General features: G+C 42.3%; 1 protein-coding gene across 8 annotated transcripts in view; it reads left to right on the top strand.

The window, feature by feature from the left end:
• The first annotated feature begins 355 nt into the window (after positions 1-355).
• The window catches only part of PUM2 (pumilio RNA binding family member 2), a 70,003-nt gene continuing 43,791 nt past the window's right edge, over positions 356-26,567 (top strand). For 3 of the 8 annotated variants that reach the window (XM_082756986.1, XM_082756983.1, XM_082756987.1), the window contains exons 1-2: positions 852-870; positions 24,102-24,170. In XM_082756986.1, the coding sequence (XP_082613112.1) occupies positions 24,120-24,170 (51 nt within the window). In that variant the 5' untranslated portion in view covers positions 852-870; positions 24,102-24,119. Of the gene's footprint in view, positions 555-799; positions 871-24,101; positions 24,171-26,567 lie in introns of those variants that run through there. The other 5 variants (XM_082756984.1, XM_082756981.1, XM_082756985.1 and 2 more) reach the window with 4 other exon arrangements.

Genomic DNA, 26,567 nt, shown 5'->3' with positions numbered 1-26,567 from the left:
CCGCGCTTGGGACGAAACCCGGGGAAGTCGCCCATCACCTTTTCGCCCACCCTTTTGTCCCCCAAACCCCGGCCAGCCCCGGGGGGGTGCTGAGGGGGGCGTGAGGGAGGAGAAGGGGAAGGAGAAGGGGACGGCGAGATGGCGGCGCAGGCGCCCTGAGCGGCGGAAGGAGCCGGGGGCCGCCACCGCCTCCCTCCCGGTGCTGGGGAGCGCATGCGCTGGGGAGAGAGGCGGCGAGGAGGAGGAGGAGGAGGAGGAGGAAGCGAAGGAGGAGGAGGAGGAGGAGGAGGAAGGGGGGGAGGGAGGTTTGCCGCGCTCTCGCTGTCCCTCTCCCTCCTCTCCCTCCGGGCTCGCCCTCCCGCCATGTTGTTGTGAGCCCCTCGCCGCGGCCGAGGGGGGGTGGGGAGGCGGCAGGAAGGAGAAGACGCCGAGAGGAGGAGGAGGAGGGAGGAAGAAGAAGGAGGAGGAAGGAGGAGGAGGAGGAGGAAGGAGGGCGGGGGTGTCCCAGGGCCCGCTCCGGCTCCATCGCAGCGAGCAGCGCCGCCAGCCAGCCCGTGAGTACCCGCGGGGGAAGGGGTGGAAGAGCCGCGGCCGCGCTGCTTCGCTTCCCCCCCCCCCCACTCCCCCCCTTCTCCTCCTCAATCCCCCTCCTTTTTCCTTCTCCTTCTCCCAACCCACCCCCCTCCCTTCCTCCAGCCCCCTTTTGTCTCCGGGCTCGGCTGCGCGCCGAGGGAGGGGAGAAGCAGAGGAGGGGAGCGGAGGGAGGGGGCCATGTTGTGGCAGGTCCCCGGGCGGCGCGGGGCCTGCTCGGCGGCCGCCCGCGCCTCGCCGCCTTTGTGTCCTCCCGCCTCGCCGGGGAGCGGCGCCGAGGTGGGGACGGGGAGTGTGTGTGTGTAGGGGGGGGGGAGGCATCGTGCTGAAAAAAAAAGGGGAAAAAAGGGAGCTGCCCCCATCCCGGGGTGGGTTTTGGGGAGGAATTTAGGGGGTGTGGGTGAGGGGGGAGCCGCGCTGAGGGGTGTTTGGGGACCCCCCCCCCCCTCCCTCCCCGCCTCGTTGGTCGTGTGGGGTTGGGGTGAAGCAGGCTTTGTTTGGGCGGAATGGTGAAAACTTGTGGCTTTGTTTTTCTTTTTTTTTTTAAAAAAAAAAAACGCGTTTGGAGGGTGGAAGGAGAAGGCCGAGCGCTTGATAGAAGTCCTGGGGGTTTCATTTTTCTCCCGACCTGGACGTGCAGACAACAATAAAGAGGAAAAAAAAAAAAAAAAGGAAATAAAAAAAAACAACTTGAGAAAAATGCCAGCTGTCCGAGTGGATCCGACTCACAGCTCGGGTTTTTAATCTCCTTGGCAGTCCTTGCGCAAAGATTGCTGGCATTGTTCTGTCTCGTGTTTTTCATAACCTCGGACTCCGGTTCCTTGAGAGAAAAGGAACAAATTTGGGATGCTTTCTGCCCATCCGCCCGCACGATAGCTGCCCACCCAAACACGCAGAGTATTTTTGGGGAGATGCGATGAAAGAGGTTTTTACCTGCTGGTTTTCGGATGCTTTTTCGGCGTGGTGTGGCAGGGCACGAGCTATGTAGGTCATGGCAAATGAGAATCGGGAAAACTTTTTTATATCGCCTAATCGTTTGTCACTCGTACGCAGCGTATTAACGGAGTACTTGGAGGTTTCTTTTTAGTGTAGCTTTTATTCTCTTTGTTGAGCCTCAACTGAGAGGTGAGGCTTTTTTTTTTTTTTTTACTTATCCTCACTCGATGGTATGGATCTTGGGCTGTGGAACATGAGTGCGTTTGAGACGTAATTACTACCTCACGTTACCATTTTCACATATAAAACTTGGTTTTCTGTTATATTTAGCAGTGTCTAGGTCTAAAACCAAGCGTTGCCAACAGATGCAGCTTTGTGGAGAAGCCGAATTATTTTCTACCTTTCTCCGATCTACAACTCCGCCAATCCGAGCACAATAAATGTGTTAGCTTGCAGGGAGAAGGAGGCTAGACTGAAAAGGCACATGATAATTTGGTGGTGGTGTAGCTTGGGTTGTATGCTTAGAACGGCACAAAATCACCTGGTGGTTTTCTGAAGTGCTCAGAGAGTTGAAAATTTGGAATTTGTCCCAGCAGAATGGTTAGTAGGCAAATGCATGTGAGAAACTGCTTGATAATGCACATTCTGTGGTTTATTCTGTGGATATTGCACGTAGGGAAGTATATTATTTGTGTAGTTTTTTTTCAGTGTTAACTGGAAATAGCAGCTCTTTTCTGTAGCATCACCCCACTACTTAATGTTTTTCTCCGGTGTTTGGGATCCTGGCACAGTGCTGAGGTAATTACAGTCATATCTGATGTCATGACTGAGTTCATAGTGCGAGAAGCGGTTGGCTGAAGAAGCTGGATTTGCCTGTGTTTCAAAGAGAAGCTCTCTGGTATATGTTGGATATTGTGTAGCATTGTGGTGCACTGAAAGCTTTGGGTATTTGTTTTCCTCGTGGTTTGTTCTCTGGAGAGTTTCTTTGCTGTGTTCTCATGGGGCAAGGTATTGCAGATGTTTGGGGCAAGTGTATTACCAGGACATCAGCTTGTAGAGTCCTGTGAACTAGATCTGATTTTCAGCAGCATTTTCTGGTTCAGTTTTCGGTTTATTTTTTCCCCCTTTGATTTATTGATATAAGTGTGCACTGAATAATCTGCATCTGTAGAATTTCTAAAAGCATTCTCTTTGATAACTTCATTCTTTTTCTTTGTGCAGTGGTTACTAAAACCCCAAAATGATTAGACCAAGTGCTTATACACAGAGGCAAGTAATGTAGTAGATTGTTTAAATTCCTGCATGTCTTCATGCCTTTTTTTTGAATGTGGAAGTACAAAAAGAAAATTTCACTGTGTATTGCACTAAAAAGAACCCTAAATTCTCTTGAATGTTATTTGTGTTGGGCTCTCCTGTGAAGCAAGCATTAATGCCTTGCTTTCAAAAATTTCTGATAGAAAATCTAGAAAGGAAACCACGCTAGGCTGTAGAAGAGACTTGCTTTATAAATACTTCTCGTGGTGTGTATCACATGTATAGGTATGTGAGTGTTATCAATCTTCTTTCTGTTCTGCAGTAAACTTAGTTGAAGATGCTTACCTCATCTGATGTGAATTTCCCCCACCCATAACATAGCTGTTGTCTTGATTATAACACACAATGCGACCGTTCCAGTGTTGTCACAAAGCCAGTGCCCAGGCTCCTGTCCCAGAAAAGGGACAAGAAGTCTTGCGCTTAACAGCTTGTTTCCTCCTGCCTAACAACAAATACCAGCTATGTCATGCTTCTAATAATGAAGTCGGAGGCACTTCATCATCACATAGTAGAAAAGAGTTTCAAATGGCATCAGAACACATGAACGTATTCAGTCCTAGCTGCCTCGGTGTAATTTCAAACAAGTTCTGTAACATTTATTTTATAGTAATGGCTTGTATACTGAAGCTTTATGGCAAGGTTGAGTGTAAGTCCCACTCAGAATACCTGCTGTGGCTTTTAGTGCTTTCCAGGCTGGCATATGAAATGTTTAGCTTACAAATCAAGACCAGGTGTTATCTGTCAAAATATCTTTAAAGATTCTATCTCATAATTGGTTAACTTTTTTTTTTTCTAAACACATTTATTTAGGATCAGTTCTAGACATACAGAAGAAATGTGTCTGAAGAGGTTATGACAACCATCTTATGAGTAGAGAAAAAAGAGTAAAACTGAAATGTAGCAAAAGTATCTCAGTAATAATCAAAACTTGGAATTACTGCTAGTTCCAAGTCTGTATCTATTTCTGCATTCAAGTCCCACACTAAACTTCAGAGCGGCAGTGTGATCCTCTGTCCTGTGCAGGCTGTGCTAACACCACATCTGCAGCCTTTTCAACAGGCAGAACTTTACAGTGTGTATTTGTGTGCATTGATCTAAATGATCTGATGTACGTTTCTTTTTTTTGTTTTGTTTTGTTTTCAGTTTTAATTTTTCATAAAGTTCTAAAATAGGTTACTTCTGACTTCACTGAGGAATTGGCAGAACTCTGTTAGAAGTAATAGGTCTGCCTGTCTTTCTGCTTTGAAGCACTCTGCAGGTAAATCTTAATGGAAGAAGGTGGTGTCAGACCTATGTTTGAGAACTTTGCTCTTAGTTTTCATCTGCATTATTTTCAGAAAGAAGTTTAAGGCTGGAGTATCAAACTAGTTGTATGCATTTTATGCTGTGTGGCTGGTCTGAAGTTTTACATGGAATCGGTTCACAAATTTCTTCAAAGGGGAAGTGATTTTGTAAAAGCTGGGTTTGTGTGCTTAGTTCATGAGTGTTTCCACGTGCCTATTTAAATACAAAGCTGGACTCTCTGGATTCTACTCACCTAGTGCAGTTTGAACTAGAAATAGTAAATATTACTTTTTTGATCCTCTTTTTTTTTTTTAAGCATCTTGCTGTTTATCTCCATTGTAAGTTCCTTAAACTTCAGTCCTGTGAATACTGAATGAGTTGTGTAGTGTGAAGAAGCCACAGAACTGATTTTAGTAACATGTTTTCATAGTAAAGCAAATACCTACTGTAGCAATACAAATAAAACAAAGTAGCTTTAGATCTTATTCACAAAGCCATGTTTATTCAAGATTGTAAAACTATCCTGCTATCATATATCTACACATAAGATATTTTCCCTTAATGATTGGATATGCAATAGTCGAACAGGCTAGATTAAAAATGTAGGAACATGTAGAGGGATTAGAGGGCTGTGGTTCCTTTTGTCTACATCTTCAGATCTAAGTGGCCTATTTTGGTTAAGTATCTTTCTATATATGTCAGTTTTATTGTTTGGACTTGACATTCTTGTTTAGCATGAAAAGTGAGATATTTCTGTAACTTGAAAATTCAAGTAACTCCTTTTTTTCTCCACGAAAGTACTTAAGACTGTAGAGGAGATCTGTTTTTTTTTTTGTTTTGTTTTGTTTTGTTTTATATATTTGTAGTCCTATTGACTTAGAAATTAGACCATTTACCTACTAAAGATTGAAAATACGTCAGTTATGGTAGATTGAGAATGGTGTGTCCAGGGACAGGTATTTATTTATTTTTTTCTTTTACCTGCAGAAGATTTTTCCAACATCGGAGAGCAATTTTTACTATTGTTGTTTATACTCCTTTCAAGTAGAATAAGTATTTTGAAAGGGAGTTGGCAAACTTCATTTCAATCTGAGCCTGAAATCTTTGTTTCATGAAAAACCCAAAATATATTATATATATAAAATATATATTATACTGTACTGGGTTAGTGGAGTTTAATGTCCATTACTTACATAGTGTACCAAACTTGAAAGGAAAACTGAAGCTGACATACCAGAATGAGATGAAGTTCGGTGAAGTTAGTTTTCTGTGTTACTTCATTTCATGGTCTACAAATGTATAAAATCAGACATAACAGTATGGCAGAATTAGTGGCTTTACACATCATGCTGAGTAATAATGCAAAAGAAACTATTGCCATTATGATCTGAAATCATATTTTGATTGTTTCTAGCTAGAAAATTCACAGGCAACCATTTATAATATATGGAATTCTACCATATTAATATACTGCCTTGACAAAAAGGTTTTATTTATTAATAGAAGCCATATTTGATAACGGTATTTAAAATTTAAAGTTTAAATAAATCAATAAACCTTTTGACAATGAATGGCTTGGATTTTTTGTTGAAATCCTAATTCTAAGAACTGCGCATTTCAAGATACGTAGAAAAGCCTTTTGTGTTATTATTAAGACTTCTTCTTTTTAGGTTTCTACGTGGAATGAGCATTCCATGTGTCCTCCTAGGCATGAATGAAGTGGCCTGGCAGGAGACCAGAGGAATGATGCATGCCAACATCGGTCAGGAAGCGAGTGGGGTTGGAATAGGGGTTGCCCCAGCTGGAATGGTAGTTGGAGCAGCAACAGGGCTCAGTGCAGGTGGAAACACTCCTCACCCCATCCCTGCAGCTGCAGTGTCAGGTGCTTCCCATGTCCTCAGTGGATGGACGTTCTCAGGATGATAAATCAGGATGATATCACAGTTGGATATTCCTTCCAGAGACAGGCTGGTGAGCAGTTATGGGGCTACTCCAGCACACACTGCTGGCCCGCAGGAGATAGCATTCATGTATATCGTTTGGTAGGTAGCCTGTTTGTTTTTCATTGAAACAACGATGTTTTGTGTTGAATCCACATCTTAAAGAAAGATACCTGTGAGTTAAGCTACCTTTTCAAAGCCTGTAGGAATCCAAAGTCTAAAATACTCAGTTACTGCTATTAGAGCAGTTATAAATCAAACTGCGTAAAATAATTTCAAAATGCTCAGTTTGGACCTTTCATGTAATGTGTATAAGCATTTCATGCTTCTGGGAGTACCTTGTTTTAGTCAGAATACTGTCAAATAAAGCCTGAATTCATGCAAAACAATTTTTCTAGTTTAAAAAGGGACTGGCTTCTTGCCCGCTTTCTGAGAAGTAATACGTATTTGCACACAATCGTACTTGTTACACTTGTAGGTAACAAGTTTTGGTTAAGGTGCGATAGAAGCAGTGCAATTAAGTGTAGATCAAAACTTAACGCACTTCTGTTGCAGATGATAACCTGGGGGAAAAAATCCAGTTTTAAGCTTTTACTTGCAAGTGTTTAATTGATAGAGCTTCCTCATTTTTCTTTAAAAACTTGATTTTGAACTTCAGATAGGAATGTTTTTCCCCCAGTGACTCTTGTAATGTGCCACCCTAAGGGCCACAAGGAACTTGTTTTACCTTCCCAAGCACAAGAACTTACGGGATGTGTTCCAAACATGTAGTAAATGCAGGAGCAAGTGTAAATAAAATGTGCTGCTCTTAAAACCAGGAGTATCTGTTGTCTCTTTGTTTTCCCTAATCTATTTTTTTCTGATTCTTTGGTGCTTTTTTTGACTTTTTTTTTTCTGGTTTTACTCTTCCATTCTTTTTCTTTCTTTTTCACTGATCAGTATAGCAAAATAAATCTTTTGCCCTGACATCCAGCTTCATGCTATATCCCATTCTGTGTGACATTTATACAGAAGCTGTAGTGCAGCTCTTTAAAAAGAAAACTGCAATATTCTACTTGTCCACTTGGACATACTTCCTGAATGTGTGAAAATGTTTTTTTTGACATTCAGTCTGCTACAAAGGCAGCTGTGCTGATTTTCACTGGCATTTTACATGGCTGATAGGTTGTGTAGATAGAATTATCCCATCCTCAGTGGGAATCAGAGCCACATCTTAATCAACAGCCTTGTTTAATAATTGGCTAGATCCATCACAATATTTTTGCATTCCTTTAGCAGGTAAATGTCATAAACATAAGGTGTGTTTTCAAGTAACTTGGGTTCAAGGGAACTACTCTTATCTTTTGTAGTGCTTTCATAATTTTATACACTAAAAATTTGGTGAGGGGAAAACTGCTGTGCATTATCACCTGTAGGAAAATATCTTCCAACGTGCTGTAATCAGTACTGCATCTGTTCTGCCATTTTTCACTGTTCCCATTCATCCTTGGAAACATGAACTAGCAGCAATCACGTACAGATCAGACTTCTCCACTTGAGTTCTGTGATTTGAGTCTTCCTCAGTGTGCCAGTGCTTTTGGGGATTTTTGCTGAGAGAAGTTACTGCATTTATTTATTTATTTTAAAGAGGCAACTCCCGAGTTTAGAAGCACTAGATCGAGGGGGGTTTCTAAAACCTTAAATTATGCAGACTGGTAGAAACTCAGCTAGTCGCTATTGTGTTCTCAAAGCACTGGGTAGATAAGATCTCTGAATATATGGAGATTTTTTTTTTTGATACATTTAGAGAGAAATTGCAAAGAACATTAATAGAAATAAGTGTAGTAGATAACAGTTGTTCTAAGTAAGTAGAAATGAAGACACTGAAATCTTTTATTCAACATACGTTATCTAAGCATATCTTAAAACTGTGGATTTGCAATAGTTTTAGCACATCTTAGTGAAGTCACAGCATGTGAGACTGCCAAAACAATTTTTAAAATGCTTTTTGGATATAAATAGAAAGACTGAACCATTTTTTGTAAGACAGCGGAGCTCTAGCTCCACTGCTTCCAGTGAGAACTTAAACTGTATGGAAAGTAAAATACAAAATGGAAGCTAGCAATTTCAGCAGGGATTTTTTCAAGTAAAAATAAAGCAATCCTTATTTACAGTATATGAAAAATTCTTACTTATGGTGATGTGAAACTTTACAGCTCTTATGGCAAGAAGCCAGCATGAGCCCAAGGCCTTAGCAGGAGGATTAATTAAACACAGAAGGTGGAAGAGCCTTGTGTTCTCTTCCATAATAGAAGATACCGAGACTTTTGACTGAGTGGTACGGAAAAGTGAGTCAATACAGTTGTGTGCACTTTGTTTTTAAGAGGAGCATCAACTTGATTGGAATCACCGATGGATTTTGAAGAATCTTCAAATTAGTTGGAATGCTAAGGAAGTCAAGAAATCTGTTCTAAGTCAGAAGAATAACTTAATAAACATGCTCCATTAATTCTAAGAAACTAATTCCTGGGAAGACCAGAGCAACATTATTTTGTTTTCCTGAAAGCAATCTGAAATGTCTGCGAAAGAACTGAACATCTTATTAAGCATAAGGCAACACAACGTCCTTAATAAAGATAATTATTTGTCTAGTAGCTATTTAATTTTTGCTCATGTTAAGACTGAAGATTTGCTTGTCGGTGTCCTTTGTAAGGGATTATTTAGAAATGAACTATGGTAATTACCAATGAAGTGTCAATTGTTGGAAACCAGTGCATATGAATAAACCGTAGCATTAGAGGCCTTGATGGCATGGGGAAGCAGCAGGTGGATTGGATTGTCCTGCAGTTCCGTGGCAGTACTGGCACCTTAATGTGTGCTGCTCTGGAAATCATAGAGTTATAGTAGAGCCTGAGTTGGATGGGACCCACAGGGATCATCGAATCCAACTCCTGGCACCACACAGGTCTACCCAAAAATTCAGACCACGTGCCTGAGAGCACGGTCCAAACGCTTCTTAAACTCCAGCAGGCTTGGTGCCGTGACTGTGTCCGTGGGGAGCCTGTGCCAGTGTGCGACCACCCTCTCGGTGAAGAACCTCTCCCTGATAGCCAGCCTGAACCTCCCTGTCACAGCCTGACACCATTCCTGTGGGTCCTGTCACTGGTCACTAAAGAGAATAGATGGGTGCCTTCTCCACTCCCCTCGCAAGGAAGTTGTAGACCGCAGAGAGGTCCCCCCTCAGCCTCCTCTCCTCCAGGCTGAACAGGCCCAGTGCCCTCAGCCACTCCTCATATGTCTTCCCCTCTAGGCCCTTCACCGTCTTCATTGCCCTCCTCTGGACACTCTCCAACAGTTTAATGTCCTTCTTGTACTGTGGTGCCCAGAACTGCACACAGTACTCAAGGTGAGTCCGCACCAGCGCAGAGCAGAGCGGGACAATCACCTCCCTCGACTGACCAGCGATGCTGTGCTTGATGCATCCCAGGGTACGGTTGGCCTTCCTGGCTGCCAGGGCACCCTGCTGGCTCATATTCAACTTGCTGTCAAACACAACCCCCAGATCCCTCTCTGCAGGGTTCCTTCCAGCGTCTCATCGCCCAGCCTGTACATACAGCCAGGGTTGCCCCTTCATCGTGAAGACCATGGTGGAAAAACTTGAGGTGCCACACACATTTAAGAGAAGAACCAGGAAGTTCAAACACATCACAGTTGAATGGCATTCAGCTCTCGGTTGAGTTGGAAAAATCTTTGATGTGAAAGCTTGTTTGACCCAGTGTCTTAAATTAAGTAGCCGCTCAGACTGGAAGCTGATACAATTGGCTCATAGAAGGCTTCAGAGTAACAGTCACATGGACGTGTGATGCTGTTAACATTTATATTCGGTGTTTTTCTAAGGCTGCCTCAGCTGTAGCAGCAGGAAATCAAAGTGATGGACAACAGTTACTCGCAGGGAGAACACTTCATTTGGGAAGAGTTGAACTACTTGCCAGAGGGGAGGGCTGTGCAGAATAATTGGCATCATACGGGAGGGCAGGGCTGGAGAAGCACTCATTTGCATGAGAGATGGTATCCAAAAGTCGTTTGGCGTTGGTTAGCTGGAAGGTCATGCATGCACAGCTCCATGATCCAAGGTGACAAACCCCAAACTGTAGTTTGAGTCAGGTGGCCTTCGTTGTTACCCCTTACAATAAACCAGATGGGAGCACATCTGTTCAGTGAACGACAGGATTAAGCAGAAATTTCTCAGTCTAGAACCATACCTGGGTCTCATTAATCTTCCTTTATAATATTTAATATTGGAAATAGCTATAAAGGATAATAAGTTATAAAGGATAATAAGTATAAAAAACTGTCTCAGTTGGGTTTTTGACTTTTTTCTCCTACCCTTAAGAACAAAAAAGAGCTTCGGGCTCTTTGATGGTGCCATCTCTGAGGACGATTACTATCCACTGTGGCATCATCCCTTCGTTAACATCCCCGTAGGGCTGCAGACAGGTTACTGACTCACCGTTAATTCACATCAGTTCAGTGTGAATTTTTGAAGCTTAGTAAAGTTGGTAAAGTTTGCTTTTACAGAGATGAGGGTTTGGATTAGTTCAGGATATCATTGCTCGGATGTCAGAGCACTTGCATGTGTTCTTGGCCACGTGCTGAAGCCAAGAGGTACGGCAGGGGGATGCTGTCCATCCTGTTCGTTCCTCCCCATCTGCCCTATCTACTGGTATCCCTCATAGCAAAGGTGTATAAGAAGTTCATCAACTTCTTTAATTAGAGTTAGGAATTTGAAGATGAGGTTAGCTATTTCTGTTCTCTTTGTCCTAGTAGAGGGGTTTGGTAGGAACTGTTGGTGAAAACATTCAAGTCTTGCAGCTTGGTCTGCTAGAGCCTCATTGTCAGATCCTGAAGAAGCGCCAGAGAAATGCTGTGATTGTAGCAGCTTCTTTGGAGGTTTCTAAGGATAGTGGTGCTGTAAACAAAAGAATGTAAATTGTTTTTTTGCCCAAAGCTTCAGTGAGGCTTCAGTTGCTGTAATTCATTTCTGGTAGAATTTATAGGCTTCTGGAGAAGTTCTCTGAGTAGCTGCTGACACAAAGTCCTTTTTGGGGTGTGAGGGGGCAATAGGGCAAAGAAGTGCCTTACCGAGATCCAGAGCTTTTTAGCACTCGTGGTATGGAGGAGAAACTGTGTATCGGTTATTACAAGTATTCAGCATGACTTGCACAAGGATCTGTTTGAATTCAGCCACAAGGACATGCATGGATGTTATTAAACTAATAAAATGTGCAAATTTTTAACATTGCCTCCAGGAGCAAATGGACAGTTCCTAGCAAAAACTTTGCCTTCGTTTTAAACAATAAAATTGTTTTTGACATTCAAATAAGATACGCACATATGTTTGTGCAGTGGAAGTGGGGAGATATTTTTGCCATATTAGATCTCACAGCCACGTAGCCCTCTCTCGGAGCAATGATCATCATCTCATGGTTCAAATTGGGAACAACATAATCTGTTTGCTCACCTTAGAGTGGGAGCCGCATCGCCTGAATCATTAGCTCTTCCTTTTGTAGAACCCACTTAAAACCATCCCTAGAAATCTGAGTGAGCTTGCACAGCATAGATTTTTTATTTCCTAACTTTACAGCTTTTATTTAGTTTAAAAATAGTTTCAGTTGTTAAATATATATATATATTTTTTCCAAAGTAGCTTTCATAAACAGATATTTAAGACTTTCAAGTGCTAAGCAACTATGCAGCACGTAAATAGTCCTGCTAAAAGCGTACGTTTTGTGCTACGTGATTGATGCTTCCCTCTCCCGGTCAAGTTTACAGCAATCTGAAGCTGTGTTGGAGATGGTTCATTTCTGGTTCTGCCTTACAGGTTCTGTAATAACCTCATTACAAGTGTTGTCTTTTGATGATTTTCAGCATTTCTAATTATATTTTGCTATTTTCTTTATTTAATTACAGGAACGTTTTCCTCCATTTAACTAGAAGCTCAGTTAATGACTGTCAAATTAATGTTTTAAGCAGCTTTTTGAATTTGCAAACTAGCAAAACTTTTCAAACCCCACAAATTAGGAAGAGAAATCTTAGAAAGAATTTTTTGTCCTGGTTAACGGAGAGTTCAGGTGAGGGTGTTTGATTCCTCTTCTGGAAAACCTGTGCCCTGTCAAAACTTGTTTAATAAGTTCATGATTTTTTTCATCGTACTAGTGCTGTAGAATTTTCAGGAAGTCCCCCAAGGCTTTTTGGGGTGAATTTTAAGGTGATGACTTCTTGTGCACTAATAAAGGTCTTGCACTGTGCATTTTTGAGAAATCGCTGTATTGCGTGCTTGAGACTCCCACAGTTCTGACTTTACTTTCATAGTCAGAAAGAGGTGGCTGTTGTTCCCATCTCTTTCATTAAAACTAGGTAAAATTGTGTATTTTATGGCATGCCGCAAGATGTTTTCATGTAATTTAACAGACCAAAAAGCATTAGGAACTTGTCTGTAACATGTTTCTTTATCTAGGAAGAGGGAAACTCTCTAGCTGTGAATTTTGCAGATACCTGATTTGATTTTAGCAGTTTCAAGGACATAGTACATGGAATAGCTGTCCTAATGGTCGGGAGGATGACCCAAGGGAATGGCATGGAGCTGCATCAGGGGAGGGTCAGGCTGGATTTTAGGAGAAGGTTCTTCAACCAGAGGTGGCCAGACACTGGCACAGGATCCCCAGGGCAGTGGTCGCAGCACTGAGCCTGCTGGAGTTCAGGAAGTGTTTGGACAACACTTTCAGGCACTTGGTCTGATATTTGGGTGGTCCTGCGTGGAGCCAGGAGTCGGACTGATCCCTGTGGGTCCCTTCCAACTCGGGATTATCTGTGATTCTGAGGAGAGCAATTGCAGCCCCATTCTGCCTCGTACAAACAAGTTCATTCCATGCAACGTGTGCTTCAGAGACTTACTGAATCACTCCTTCCAGTCATGGTTGCTGTTCTGATGCATCTGCATACTTCCTACATCTGCATACTTCCTACGTGCCCTTGTCACCCTTTCGAACCGCAGCTGATAGTTTCAGCTCTGAGTTACTCGGCCAGTCCCCACACTGCACACACTGTCTCAGATGCTGTCTAGCTGCGAACTGCTACCTCCTCCTTGTGAATTTCGGTACTGGTTGCGTCTATTACTGTAAGTATGTTCACAAGTGGGCTTGTACTTTGTTCAGTTTGTGCTTTCTGACATACCTCAACCTTTTGCCTGCCCCGATGCCTCCAAATACCTGGCACTTGTGCGTTGTTAAGTGTCTTAGTGTGACTGGCTACCTTATTCTTACTTTACCAGTTCAATTTCTTATATCAGTCTTCGTAACTTGCCTTACACTCAGACTGAAAGCTCTTTGAAGCAGAGCCCTTTATGCTCTCTTGTTCAGTAATTATTGTAGTGAGCCTGATACAGTACTGTAGCAAAACAAATGGCACGCAGTCATCTCAGCATTCTTTGATTTACATACAGATAAATTACCCTTCATACTTGTACAGCGATAGCTCTGTGCAGAATCAGGTCTGTGAGGAATTACTGACAGCAGCATAAATCTGAATGGTAGTGCTGCCTCTGGAGACGACGTGGGTAACGTGGGCTGGGAGCAGCAGACAGTTCATGTGCCTTGGAGACTGACACAGTGGGATGGATGCACAGACCCCAGCTGCTGCTGGAGCTGGTTGAGGTTTCTTTGCCTTTATTCCCAATCATTTATTCACAATCTTTATGCTCCTGCTGCTGGGTGGGTTTATGACTGGGCCTCGTTCCAAACCTGATTGCTGCCCTGTTGTGGAGTTTTGTCCCAAAGCTAAAACTTTGGGGGGAAATTCTAGGGGAGTTCGTGTAGACACCAGGATGAGCTGGTGGGAGCCAGTTAGCTTGGGGAGAAATGGCTGCAAGTAGTCACTCAGGCTTTTTGCAATTACGATGTATTCATATTTTCTATTTCAATATCTTGTAATTCGAGCTGTCGATAAATAAAAATATTTTAAATTGGGGTCAGTGTTAATTATTTTTTAAATCCAAGTTCTTACCTGCTGATGTAGATTGTATTTAGCTTTCTGTTTTCCTGTGATTAAAACCACCACAAAAATGTGTAACACCGCTTTATTGCACGGAGGTGCTACCTTCTGTTTTTTGAACTACTTCGCTTTGGTAGTTTGCAGCAAAGTTAGGGTAATCGGGATGCTTGTGTGTCTGTGAAGGTTTATGTGAAAGCTTCTTCACTTCAGCGAAGACAGGAGGCTGGAATTCATGAAGCATAGTGGTGGGTAAGTACATGAAGGGAAGCAGGGAGGTAGCACATAACACAGAAGATCTCCTTTAATTTGATAGATAGTAATTCATGCTGTTGGTAATAACAATTGTTAGGGGGCTTGTCTTTCCCCCCATGATTGTTGCTTCTCTCTGCTTGTAAATTCTGGTGTTTACGTGCTGATAGCTACCTTTGTGTGTAAGTGCGCTTACATTTTTGGTTTCTAACTGAAGAGATTGAAGAATTTGGCTTTTAATCTATTGTTACACAGGTGTCTTAATGCCCATCTTTGAACTCATTTTTGTTACAAACCTTTTATTATTTTCATTTGAATTGTAAATGGCCTACTGTAGTTCCAGTAGCTTAATTGTCATCAGCCTGCGGTGTTAGTTGAGACTTTTTTTTAAGTTCCTTTGAAGGACTGTGCTGGCCAACGTTTAATGAGATATTAATGTCCAGGGCTAAGCTGCCGCTCTTACTGAATTAGAAATGAGGCTTATTGAATTAGAAGTAGTCTCTTTGTAGGTTTTTGTGTAGTTGGCTGTTTTGTCGGCTTTTAGGCAATTGTAGAAATCTATGGTGAATTTCAAAACGCCTGTTGTCGAAAGAGAACATCCTTAGCAAACAGCTGAAAAAATTGATAACAGCCAGTGCTTTGTGTCCATTCCTTTGCTGTAGGCAGATAAAGTAGAAGACGTACTCTTCCCTATAGTAATTATTTGAAGATGCGTTGGAACAAACACGCTTTGGTGTTCCCTGCGTAACCTTCTGGGCTGTCCTTGGTGTTAGGCGGAGAGCAGCGCCTTGAAGGAGGAAGGCAGATGTTGGTGCTGACTGGCACATATTGGAAACTTTGTTTTTTTCACTGACATTTTCTGGTGGTGATACAGGGGAGTTGTGTGCTCTAGCAGCAGTTTTCCTTCAAAAATCTAGGTATCCGTGCTTACATAGTGGAAGGAGAAGTCTCAGAATTCTGATTTTATTTGTACTGGTGTGATTCAGCTCGCTGGACAAAGAATTAGCCACTTCCGTGTCTTCATCTTTGGTTTAGCACACACTTGAGGAGATGTGGTGGTTTCACCTTGATGGGCAGCCAGGCTCCACTGCACTTGACTCTCACTCCCCATCCTCAAAAGAATGGGGAAAAAATAAGGTGATAAAAAGCTCATGGGTTGAGATAAGGACAGGGAGATCACTCAGTGATTGTCATCACGGCCTAAACAGGCTCAGTGTAGGGAGAGTGACATAATTCATTGCCTATAACTAGCAGACTAGCACAGGGAGAAACTAACAGCAAACTAAAACCACCTTCCTCCCATTCATCCTCTTCTGCCTCCTCCCTGTGAGATGCTCAGAGGAGTGAGGGCTGTGGTCAGTCCCTGAAGCTTCATCTCCGCTGCTCCCTCACGGTCTCTCTCTGCCCCTGCTCCACCCGGGGTCCCTCCCACGGGATGCCGGCCTTCCCAAACTGAGCCTGCGGGGGCTGACCACAGGCAGCAGGTCTTCAAGAACTGCTCCCACACGGCTCCATACCATGGGGTCCATCCCCCAGGAGCAAACTGCTCCAGCACGGGTCCCCCATGGGCGGCAGCTCCCCCCAGACCCCCTGCTCCTGCGTGGGCTCCTCTCCATGGGCTGCAGCTCCGGCCCAGGGCCTGCTCCTGCGGGGGCTCTCCATGGGCCGCAGCCTCCTCCAGGCCACATCCACCTGCTCCACTGGGGGCTCCTCCACAGGCTGCAGCATGGAGATCTGCTCCATGTGGGACCCACGGGCTGCAGGGGGACAGCCTGCTCCACCAGGAGCCTCTCCATAGGCCGCAGGGGAACTGCTGCTGCCTGCCTGGAGCACCTCCTGCCCTCTTGCTTCACAGACCATGGGGGCTGCAGGGCTGGGTCTCGATCCTCGGTCTCCCATTTACTGTTGTGCAGCAGGTTTTTTCCCCCTTTTTTAAAATCTTCTGCCACAACATCATTTATTGGCTTGACTCCGGGCAGTGGTGGGCCCCTTTGGAGCCAGCTGGAACTGTCCCTTATCTGACATGGGGCAGCTGCTGGGCTCTGCTCACAGAGGCCACTCCTGCAGCCCGCTGCTACCAAACCCTGCCAGGTGAACCCAGCACAGATCCAACTTTTGCTGTTCACTGGTTCCCTCTTACCTTGCTCTGAGAAATGACCTAGCTCTTTTTTTCCACAGGGTACACTGTTCATTATTTTTCCATTTTCTCCCCATTTCAGATTTTACAGTATCTAAATTATATTCACTTTTCTGTTTGCTGTGTGAAAAACATACATTAACAAAGAAGAATCGTAGATTACAGTGCAGAAGGCTAATTTCTGGAGATTTTCACTTGATTCTAGTCATGTACATTTTAATTGTTCTGATTCTTTATGAATTGGTAACAGATTGAATCAAAGCTTGTCGACTCTGTTAGAATGGAGTAGCTGTGTATTTAATTAATCATTACTATACATTAATTGTCCCTAGTTTCTGCTTGTGTGTAGATGATCTTTTCTGTACAAAGTTTTCATTTTCAGAAAAGGCAAATTTCAAGCTTTTGTATAGCTTACAACCTACAGAGCACAGACATTTTTGTCAATTTTTTGACTTACTAACTTTTTGAATAAGAGCTAATTATGGAGTCACGAAGGTTGGTGTCTTAAAATAGCAGTGCATCATTTTCGTGTCACGCTTCCTAATGGCATTAGCTGTAGTATTAATACTCCCTGACAAAGCTTTTCAGTACCGAATGAAATAGTGATGGGTGGAAATCCCTCATGAGTTCCTGAATTCCTGTTACCTCCCTGGTGTCACTTACCACCGTGCTGGGGCAAGGTGATGCTACTTGACTAGCTTAACAAGAAAAGGGCAGGTTTTTAAAACGAGGAAAAAACAGCTTTGCAATGTGCATACATGAAGTAATCAGCATCAATTAAATAATGAGCGTGTTGAGACAGCTGCAATTCAGACTTCGTTTCACAGCTTAGTTCCCAAACCTGAATAGATTTTAGTGGCTTCCCTTTTTGTGTGTGGAGTATTTCTGCAGGAGGGTTGGAGATGCTGAATAACACAGCAGAGCAGTAGGGAGAAGGTTAAGAGTCTCAGACTCTCACCTTAACTGTTCCTTGCTGAAGATTAACCTATAAATTTTTGTGTATGAAAGTTCTTCAGTTGATTTATGAGGAGTAGATTTCAGTCCCTCCCCCCTCCTTTTTTTTTTTTGAAGAGCTGCCTTTCCTTGTAGCTCATTTAAATAATAAAATAAGTGTCTAAATAATGTATGGGCAAATATTATTTCAATAAATTAAAATAAATTTCCTGTTCATCAAAACTGTCACTGCACGAGTTTTTATGGGATTTTTTTCTTCCCTTGTTTAAGCTGTTAGGTAAATTATACATAAACACTTAAGCAACTTTAGATGTTTATTCTACAAAATTCTGTAATATTTGTCTTCCTGTTACCTTCCCTAGAAACTCTTTGGAGCGGGTAATTTTTTACACACTTAAGACTTCATTGAGAAATCTGCCCAGATATTTGGCGTGTATTCCAAGGCATGTAGGAACCTAGCGCGTCACATGGAGCAAACAGTAGCTGTTAGGAGTGGTTGCAAGTTCTGGTTTCACAGCCGCCTTATTAATAATGTGTGAAGCTGGTACTTCTGCCCGTGGGTGACCGTAGGGATTCAAGTCCTGACTTTGAGGACATCTGACAGGAGTTGAGGAAAATTTCTGCCACCGAGCAAAACTTGAGCTGGTTGGGTGGAAAGGGGCGTGAAAGCCTGTGCAAGGAAGAGATAAGTTTCTTACATGACAGAAGGCTTGTTTGTGGGGAGTGAGGGGTATTGCAGCTTCCCTAGAGCATGTTTCATTTCACAGCCAGGAACAGAACCCAAGGTTTCTGAGTCTCACTGGGCCAGCGTAGCCACCAAATGGGCTGAAGGAGGTGGAAGGATGTGCTTCGTTTGCCTCTCTTGGTGGAGGCGGTGTCCTGTCGGACGTGGTTTGTACCCTCTGATGTTAGAGGACTGGGAAATTGGTCTGTAATTGGCAGCTGTGTCAGTGTCTTGTGGGATGTCATCCAGCATATTTATATTTATTTATTTATCTGTTTATTTATATATTTATCTATTGCTGTTTGTAGGAATCTAGGAAGTTTCCTTCTCCAGCGTGCATGATTCCAGATTCCTGGTGCTCCTATTGACAAGCAAGAAAAGCAAGCACACGAATGGTTACCCAGCCATTGGTGGTTGTGTATACACGTCAGCTGTTGGGGTCACTCCACCCTTCTGTGACTTGCATTTTCAGTGGGTCAGGCAGTGCTTTTGCAGAGTATTTCTTGCTATGTGCTACAGAAATCCTACCTTGAAATTATAGAGTCATTTTTTTTCGCTGTCACAGGTATGGATGCTTCTCAAACTTCTGCTGTAAGGAACAATAACACCCAGCGATTGCTGATGGGGGGCAGTCAGTTCCCTTTTGTTAGAGCATTTGCATGTGTGAAGGGTCATGGAGAGCAAAAGAAAAGAATTCTAAAATTCTAGATCAAGTATCAGTTCAGAAACCTAAAATACACAGATTAAAGAATTAATTCATTTGCTTGTGGAAGTTTTGAGTTGATTTAGTGTCTTGTAATTCACTTTTGGGTATTTAGGTAAATCTGCAGTTGTGTTACTGTCGTGTATGTTGTTCAGAAAATATTACTTATTTTCAAAATGTGCTGTGCCTGTAGACATTTAACCCAGGAGCATAAACTTCTATTGGGCAGCTGGGTATTGAGCGAGCTTCTGGCTCCTTGATGCTTCAAAGAGGTGTGAGTAGCTGCATCTCGCCAAGGGCTGTTTTAATCAAACAAATGCCTTGTTTTCTTAAAACATTATGCTAGATATTTAGCAGTTTGTAATTAACTTAGATACAGAACATGGTTCCATGATTGCTTATGATTCCAGAAGTTGCTTATTCAGCTGCTGAAATGCTTCTGTTATCTGGATGCAGGACTGGCTAGCCTCAAAACCAAAATAAGTGAAGTATGAAACCAGCAACATACTCTGGAGTAGAAAACCATACGTATGGCCCTGAACTACTGTATTTGGTAACACAGGCTCTGGGATTTGCAGTTCAGGCTTGTTGCATTTTTTTCCCCTTGTTCTTCTTTGTTACAAATCTCTACTAGATTTGTCGAATGCGTTAATTTATATATTTTAAAAAAATAGTATTTTTCTTCAGTCATTTCAAAATGCTGAAATGTTAAATGAGCTTTTGTGTATTTCTGACCAAGTGTCCAAGATAACAATACTGGACAGGATTTAACTTAATCGGAGGGCTGGCAGAATCGCTACGTACTGTGTTTCAAATTACAGCCACTTCTGTGTTCCAATGCTAGTTTAATTTGCTGATGTGAAGTCTCTGCCATAAGAATATACTACATATAAGAAGATAAAAGCTGCAGAAGAGCCACCCCCTGTAGAAAACTACTGAAAAGGTATTTTGCACTGAAGTCTTTCAGCAAAACACCAAAGGAGGCTCAAGCATTCGCCTTGCAACCAGCAGCTTCCCTTTCGTTCCAGCCACGCTGTTGCAGTTGCCAGGTGTTGAATCTCGCCTAGGACCACAGCTTCAGCAGCAAAACCCCTCCTGTGTTCTCTGTCCTGGGGTTACGGTATTGACCTGGGAAGGGAGAGATGGGAATCCAAATGTCTTCATGCAGGAAATGTGGCTTATGGGCTTCCCGCTCAGCTTGTTTGCCTGCTTCTGATGTATAAAGTGAGATCATCTCTCTTTTGGTTTTGGTTTTATTATTTTTTCTCATATATATATATATATGTGTGTGTGTGTGTGTATATATATATATACACACACAGATACGTATATTTAGAAAGGGCTTATCTTTGCTGTTTTATCATGGAAATTGTTCACGAGCTTACTTCTAGCAGGATTCAGGATTCTTGGAGAGAATACCACTACTGTCTCCTATATAATATCTATATATCTCCTATAATAGTACTGGTCAGAGTACCTACCTCTCTGCTAGGACTCAGGTGCCTAGATTCCAGAAGGGGAAATAATTTTAAGCAGTGTTTCTTGGGGTAACTCTAGATGGCCATGCAGTCAGCAGCCCGGCTCCTGGATGCCACCCCGAGGTCAGGGCACGGTTTCCAGTTTCCACCTGGTGCCGCCGGTGCTCAACTCCACCGTGCTCCAGAGCAGCTCCTGCTCGTTGCTTTCCCTGTCCCAAATCCGTGCTGCAGCTGGATCAGCGGGCTGGGCTGGTGAAATCCTCATGTACAGAAAAGGGAAAGAAAAACCTGAATCAAAGGTTAAACCCTTTACTCGATGACTCCCGAGGTAATTGCAGGGGAAGTGGCGAAAGCTGCCACGGGAAGAATGGCCGAGCTGACCTGCTCAGCAGCAGCTCCCCAGACCTTTTTACCTCTAGCATCAGCTCAGTGTGCTGCTTGGATGTTGCAGCGTTCAGAGGGAGGATTGCCTGGTGGACAGACCACGAGGTAGGAACGAGACAGAGCCAAAATGAGAGCCCCGCTCTGGGAGTTCGAACAGAGTGAAGGAAGGTCTTTACATATCTGTTTAGGTTTAAAATGTATTTTTGGTATATTTTACAGACAGGGCAGAGAGGGAGTGTACAATCAAGAGAGAAGGAGGCTATATTTAAAAAAAAAAAAACAAAAAAAAAACACAACACTATTTTTGGACTCAGCATTAAAACCTCCTGCTTAATACGGTGATGAATAATGGACTAATGTATGCCAGCACGTTGTATCCAGTTTCAGTGGGAGTGGAAAAAGAACAGTTTCAGAGTATCCATGAACTTTTCCCCCTTTCACATATTGATAGAAAATTCTGATCCAGTCTTTTAAACAGCAGTGTGTGGGAATTGTAATACCTAAAGGATTTTTTTTGATGTGTCGTTTCCATTCGTGTGTAATTTAGTGGGCCCGGGGAATGATCTGACATGTATCAGAAGTGTGGAACGACTGCCAGCTTCTCCTCGTAGGAAATGTTTGTTCGCTTTCAGCTCCTGAAAACTAAGATTAGATCGAGCAGCTAATTCCAAGAGCAGGTAGGTGGAGGAAGAGCAGACTTCAGAGTGATTGTGGGGGAGAAGACAATGAGAAAATAGATGTCACCAACCAAAAACATGAAAAATTTGTAAATGCTGAGTATGTCTGTTAATAAAAAAAAAAAGTTCAAAGGATTTTTTTTGTTGTTTTATGAATTATGCTAGACAGGGGATGAATAAAAGTTTTCTCAAACATTTTTGAATGCTCTGATTTTCTTAAGGTTAAGACCATATTTTCTACCAAAGAAATGTACCTCTTAAAAATGCATATTTCTGGAGCATATGAATTAGCTGAACGTTGGCACCATGTTAGAGAAAACATAATTAAAACTTCCTGGTAGTGTGGATAACCACCCAACGTTTCTTTTCCCGGGAGAGGGCACATCTGTGTGTGGTGCTAGGTCTAGCTGGCTTGCCCATGCCGTAGATGTTTTCTTCTGTGGTCGTAGAGATGGGGGCTTGCACCGACAACAGCAGATCTTCTCCACATCCTAGTGCTGCCTGTATTTTCGCCAGTCAGTAAGCTAATCTGTGAAACCTGTACTCGTGATACGGGACAACATTTTGTGGCTGCTGTCTTTGATGGAAAGGCAAATTGGGACCCTCTTTGCTCCGGTAATAGGACTGTTATTTTTCGTGCTGCTGCTAGCGAGAGATAACGCTAACTTCAATACCGTCTTTGTAAGAAAGGGGTGAGCGAGCAGAACCAAAGTTCAGCGTACTCAAGTTTATTTTCAGTTTCAGGAAACTTCAGTTGACTTCAAACTCAGCAGGAAAAAAGAGTTAGCCATGCTGTTACCCTGCTTCTTGGAGTGCCTTTTCTTAGAGATTCGGAGGTGCGCGTGGCCTTGGGCTTGAACCTCATTGAGCTGGGGAAAAATAAGTATTTGCTTTTAGGTCTTGTACTAAAAAGACATTTATTTATTTATTTATTTATTAGTTGAACAGTGTTTATTTGGGTAGAATTGATGGCAGATATGAGCTATAAATTCTGTTTAGGAGTCCCGTTAGACCACAACCACATATCTTGAGACCTAAAGTACTTCTGAATTGTAATTGAAACTAAAGTGCACGACTTATTTTGGGGAGCGGCTTATGGTAAGATACTCAAGTCTCCCAGCTATCTACAGGTGAAATTCTGCTTTCCAAATTCTGACAAATTCAGAAGTTCTTCAAAACTTGAATCTTCAGTTTTTCTTTCTAAAAAAAATCCCGTTCTTCTACAGCTCATTTTTCCATGTGCATGCACAAAGATTTGATTATCCCTCCGAGCTAATGAGGAGCTTGTTTCACATAGTTTACAATTAACCTAATTTTAAATTAATTTGAAAAATGTGTTTAGCTTTTTTTTTAAGATACATGACAATCTGCTTACAGTGTTTAAAAGAATAAAATCAACATAATTAACTTAAATGTCAGCATCTCTGGAAAAAAGGCCAAGGTGCTGATATTTTTTTCATAATTCGCTATGACACTCAATTTTTCTCTCACTGAAATTGTTTTCAATTGGCTTCAAAATCTGACTTTCAGAGAGAAGATTTCATCTTTGATCAGTGAACTTTCAAAAGTATAGAGACACAACCTCAAATGTAATGGTTTATAGTGATTATGGGGCAATAAAAATACTTTAAGAGTAGAATTTTGAGATTAAAACATCTGTCGGCAGGCAATACAAACTTCCTCAAAGCTAAGAAAGAATTGGTGAAGCTGTTTGTGCCGGAATATAAGCACAAGATTGTCTTTGAGTATTTGAGTATTAATTTAAGTTGATCTTAATGTGTTATCAGCTGTATGGAATAACTTTATTTTGGTCTGTTTGTCAATGTGAACAGGTGGGCTTACTAGGGGGAGGCAGGTATCAGGAGGAAAACTTTGATTTTCCTTTTTCTTTACGCTTGAAGAATTTGTTTTCATTATTTTACCCTACTACATCTCCCTCCTGAGAAAGATGGGTAGAGGAGAAATAACTCCAAATTCCCCTTTATTTATTTTTCTATGCTTATTATGGCTTTAAAAAGTGGAAACAAAATGTGGAAACAAATTTCTCAGGAGAGAATGCCCCTGGTGCCGCATGCCGTGGAAAAGGGGGCTGCTTGTCTCAGCAGCAGCTCTTGCACTTGTAATACACCTTCTGTATTTAAAAATACAAAATCCACCCCCACCACTCCCCGCACACACGGAAGAGTGCTATTTCCTGGAAGAAGGCAAGAGAAATTGTGCTCGTGCAGTCATGCAATCACTTACTGGGCCGTGATAGCAACACGCTACGAGTAGCTTTTGTGTCCTGTCTTGTGAGCTGCTCTTTGTTTGCTGCTAAGTGTGCTCAGTAGCGTTGTGTGCAACCAGCCATCCCCTTTCCGAACTATATCCTGTGCTCAGGTCTTCAATTTCCCTTTATTTATTGCAAATACAGTATTGGTCACTGTTCCCATAGTGAGTGATTTCCGTCTGGATGAATGAATTTTATAGGTTTTTAAAATTTTCCATGGAATTTCCTACACGTTGTCTATTTTATTAACTTGGTTCATTAAATTGATCATTAACTGTGGCTGTTCGCAAGATCGAGACTCGGGTCCAGCCTAGGTTGAGTAGCAAATTTTGTGTGCTCTCAAGTGTTAAAAATGCAGAGCATTGCAGACTAAACTTTTGAAAATACATTGGACTGTGTAATGGATCACTCTTTTTTTTTCTCCTTCCTGCAGGTCCGATCTGTGGATGAGATGAATCATGAGTTTCAAGCTCTTGCCCTAGAATCTCGGGGAATGGGAGAGGTAAGTATGGAGGACTCAAAATCCAGCGGGCGGTTTGGAAATTTTGATACAATCTAAGAAGTCATAAATTATATCAAATCAAGTATGTAGCTTCTGTTAAGACCAAATTGATTTTTCAGACCACTAAGATCTCCTTCCTAAGGCAAAGATGAGCTAAGTGGCTGTGTTGGGTCTGTCTGAGCTGGAGTCACCTTTTCCCTGCAGCAGCTATGAGTGCAGAGTCCAGCACTTCTAAGAGCACTGGGATGCGTGGTGTTACTGTGTCAGTCTCAGCAGATGACTGATACTGTTGAGGAAGTGGCAATGTAATTTCTTTGAAACCTTGCTTAATTTTCTGAAATGAGGCAGGTTTTCATTGCCACTCTGTTTAAACAAGCAAAACAGTTGCTACCTCCAACAAGCCAAGGAGGCTAGGATCTGCTAAGGGGTTTTGGCTTCAGGAAAAGAGGCACTGGCACAACCTAGCAGAAATATGAGGTAATTTACTGTGCCTTTCCTGTTAACTACTCCTTAAAAGAAGATTTTAATCTAGGTAGATGGAGAGGAGGAAGTTTTTTTTCTTTTTTTTTTTTGTCAATGTACTTTTTGAAAAAGTTGTGAAGGTAATAGAGGGTAACTTAGGGAACTGCCTTTGAAGGACCTGAATTGTTTGAAAGGTAATCAGCATGCATTAGGGCTATTTGCCATGGCAGGATATGATAACGAAATAAATTCCTATTGAACAAAGATTTCAAATACTGGTCCATTTGTTTTGCTGGATCGTAGATAAAGCTTTTTGATAATTGAACCAGTGACAATATTTCTGCTTAATTTTAAAAAAATTACAGGACTATATGCTGAAGGGAAACCGTAACTTACAAAAAGCAAATGTCATGTTCTAGGTGCTGAACACTTCTTGGTTGACACAGTGCTGCTATTCTTATTTGTTTTTTCTGATGTTAATGAAGCATTTAATGTATTCTGCAGAACTATGAAGATTTGTTTTAAAAAGAAAACAGTTCTGGTGCAGTAATCTGGTATCAGAGATCAGTATTATATTATGACCTTGAGCTTACTAGGCCATTACACCTTTCATTTTGATAGATTCCAGGTGTCTTCATTTAACACAGGTTTTCAAATCAGTGGGTTGACTTTAGTAATTTTCTTAACGTATTGCACAACAATAGATTAGTTCCTGGAATGTATTCCGGGATCTTTTGATCTTATTTTTTGTAATTTTAACATCCTTCCAAAATATTAGAGAAAATACCCTCATAATTACCCATGTCAACTAGAATTGGTAGTTGTACGTTCTGTGCTTCCTTCTATGAGGAGAGGTTGAGAGACCTGGGTCTGTTCAGCCTGGAGAAGACTGAGAGGGGATCTTATCAGTGTTTACAGATATCTCAAGTGTGGGAGACGGAAGGATTTGGCCAGCCTCTCTTCAGTGGTTTGTGGGGACAGGACGAGAGGTAATGGCCATAAAATGGAGCCCAGGAAGTTTGGCACCAACATGCGAAAGAACTTCTTCACGGCGAGGGTGACGGAGCAGTGGAACAAGCTGCCCAGGGAGGTTGTGGAGTCTCCTTCTCTGGAGATATTCAAGGCCCGTCTGGACGCCTACCTGGGCAGCCTGCTCTAGGGAACCTGCTTTGGCAGGGGGGTTAGACCTGATGAGCTCTGGAGGCCCCTTCCAACCCCTTCAATTCCGTGATTCAGCCTGCTTCAGAAGGCTTGAAAGGGAGGTTATGTCAAGGGCTCTGCTTCTAGATACTGGGGAGTTTTCTCCCTTAATTTTTCTCCCTAGATAGATTATATCTCTGAATTGAAATTAGTTTTTTATTCATAATTCTTAGTCTTCTTGGTCTTTTTTTCCACCCACTGGGATTCAGTGCTTCCTGACATTTGGAGCCCATTAGGTCTTGGTGTTCACATTGTTACTGAAATTAAGACAGTTTATGAATCCTCAAGCAAGTATCACTTCCAGGTGCTAACACAAAGGAATATATTACAGAATCTGTTTTCATTGTACCAGAAAATACTTGGAAATAATGCATCCTGGAAGAGCTTCTGTGCAGGTATTCATCTGAGCTGGCTTCTGATAGAGCCCGGTGTGAGTCAGTGTCGGGAACAGGACTGGTAACGTGAGCCAGAAGGACTGGTTCCTAGAGCCACGGGATGATCCTCGGTCTCTTTCTGTCTTGCAGTTCTCTGCTAATTCATTCCTTCTGTAAAGAAGCAGCCTGAAGTTTTATTAGCAAGAGATCTGCTGTATTGCAGGCATCTTTCTAAAAAGGTCTCCTAAAACTTTAGCTGTTAGACTCAAACGCAGATGCTGCTTCTGGCTCCAGCTCGCAGCTATCGTGACCCTCAAGGTCACGATGATATTCTGAAGAAATACTGACACGTGTTGCTATT

The sequence above is a fragment of the Aythya marila genome, assembly GCF_965140915.1.
Source record: "Aythya marila genome assembly, chromosome: 3".
NCBI lineage: Eukaryota > Metazoa > Chordata > Aves > Anseriformes > Anatidae > Aythya > Aythya marila.
Note: the sequence above shows the minus strand (reverse complement) of the source record. Positions and strands in the feature narration are given on the sequence as shown.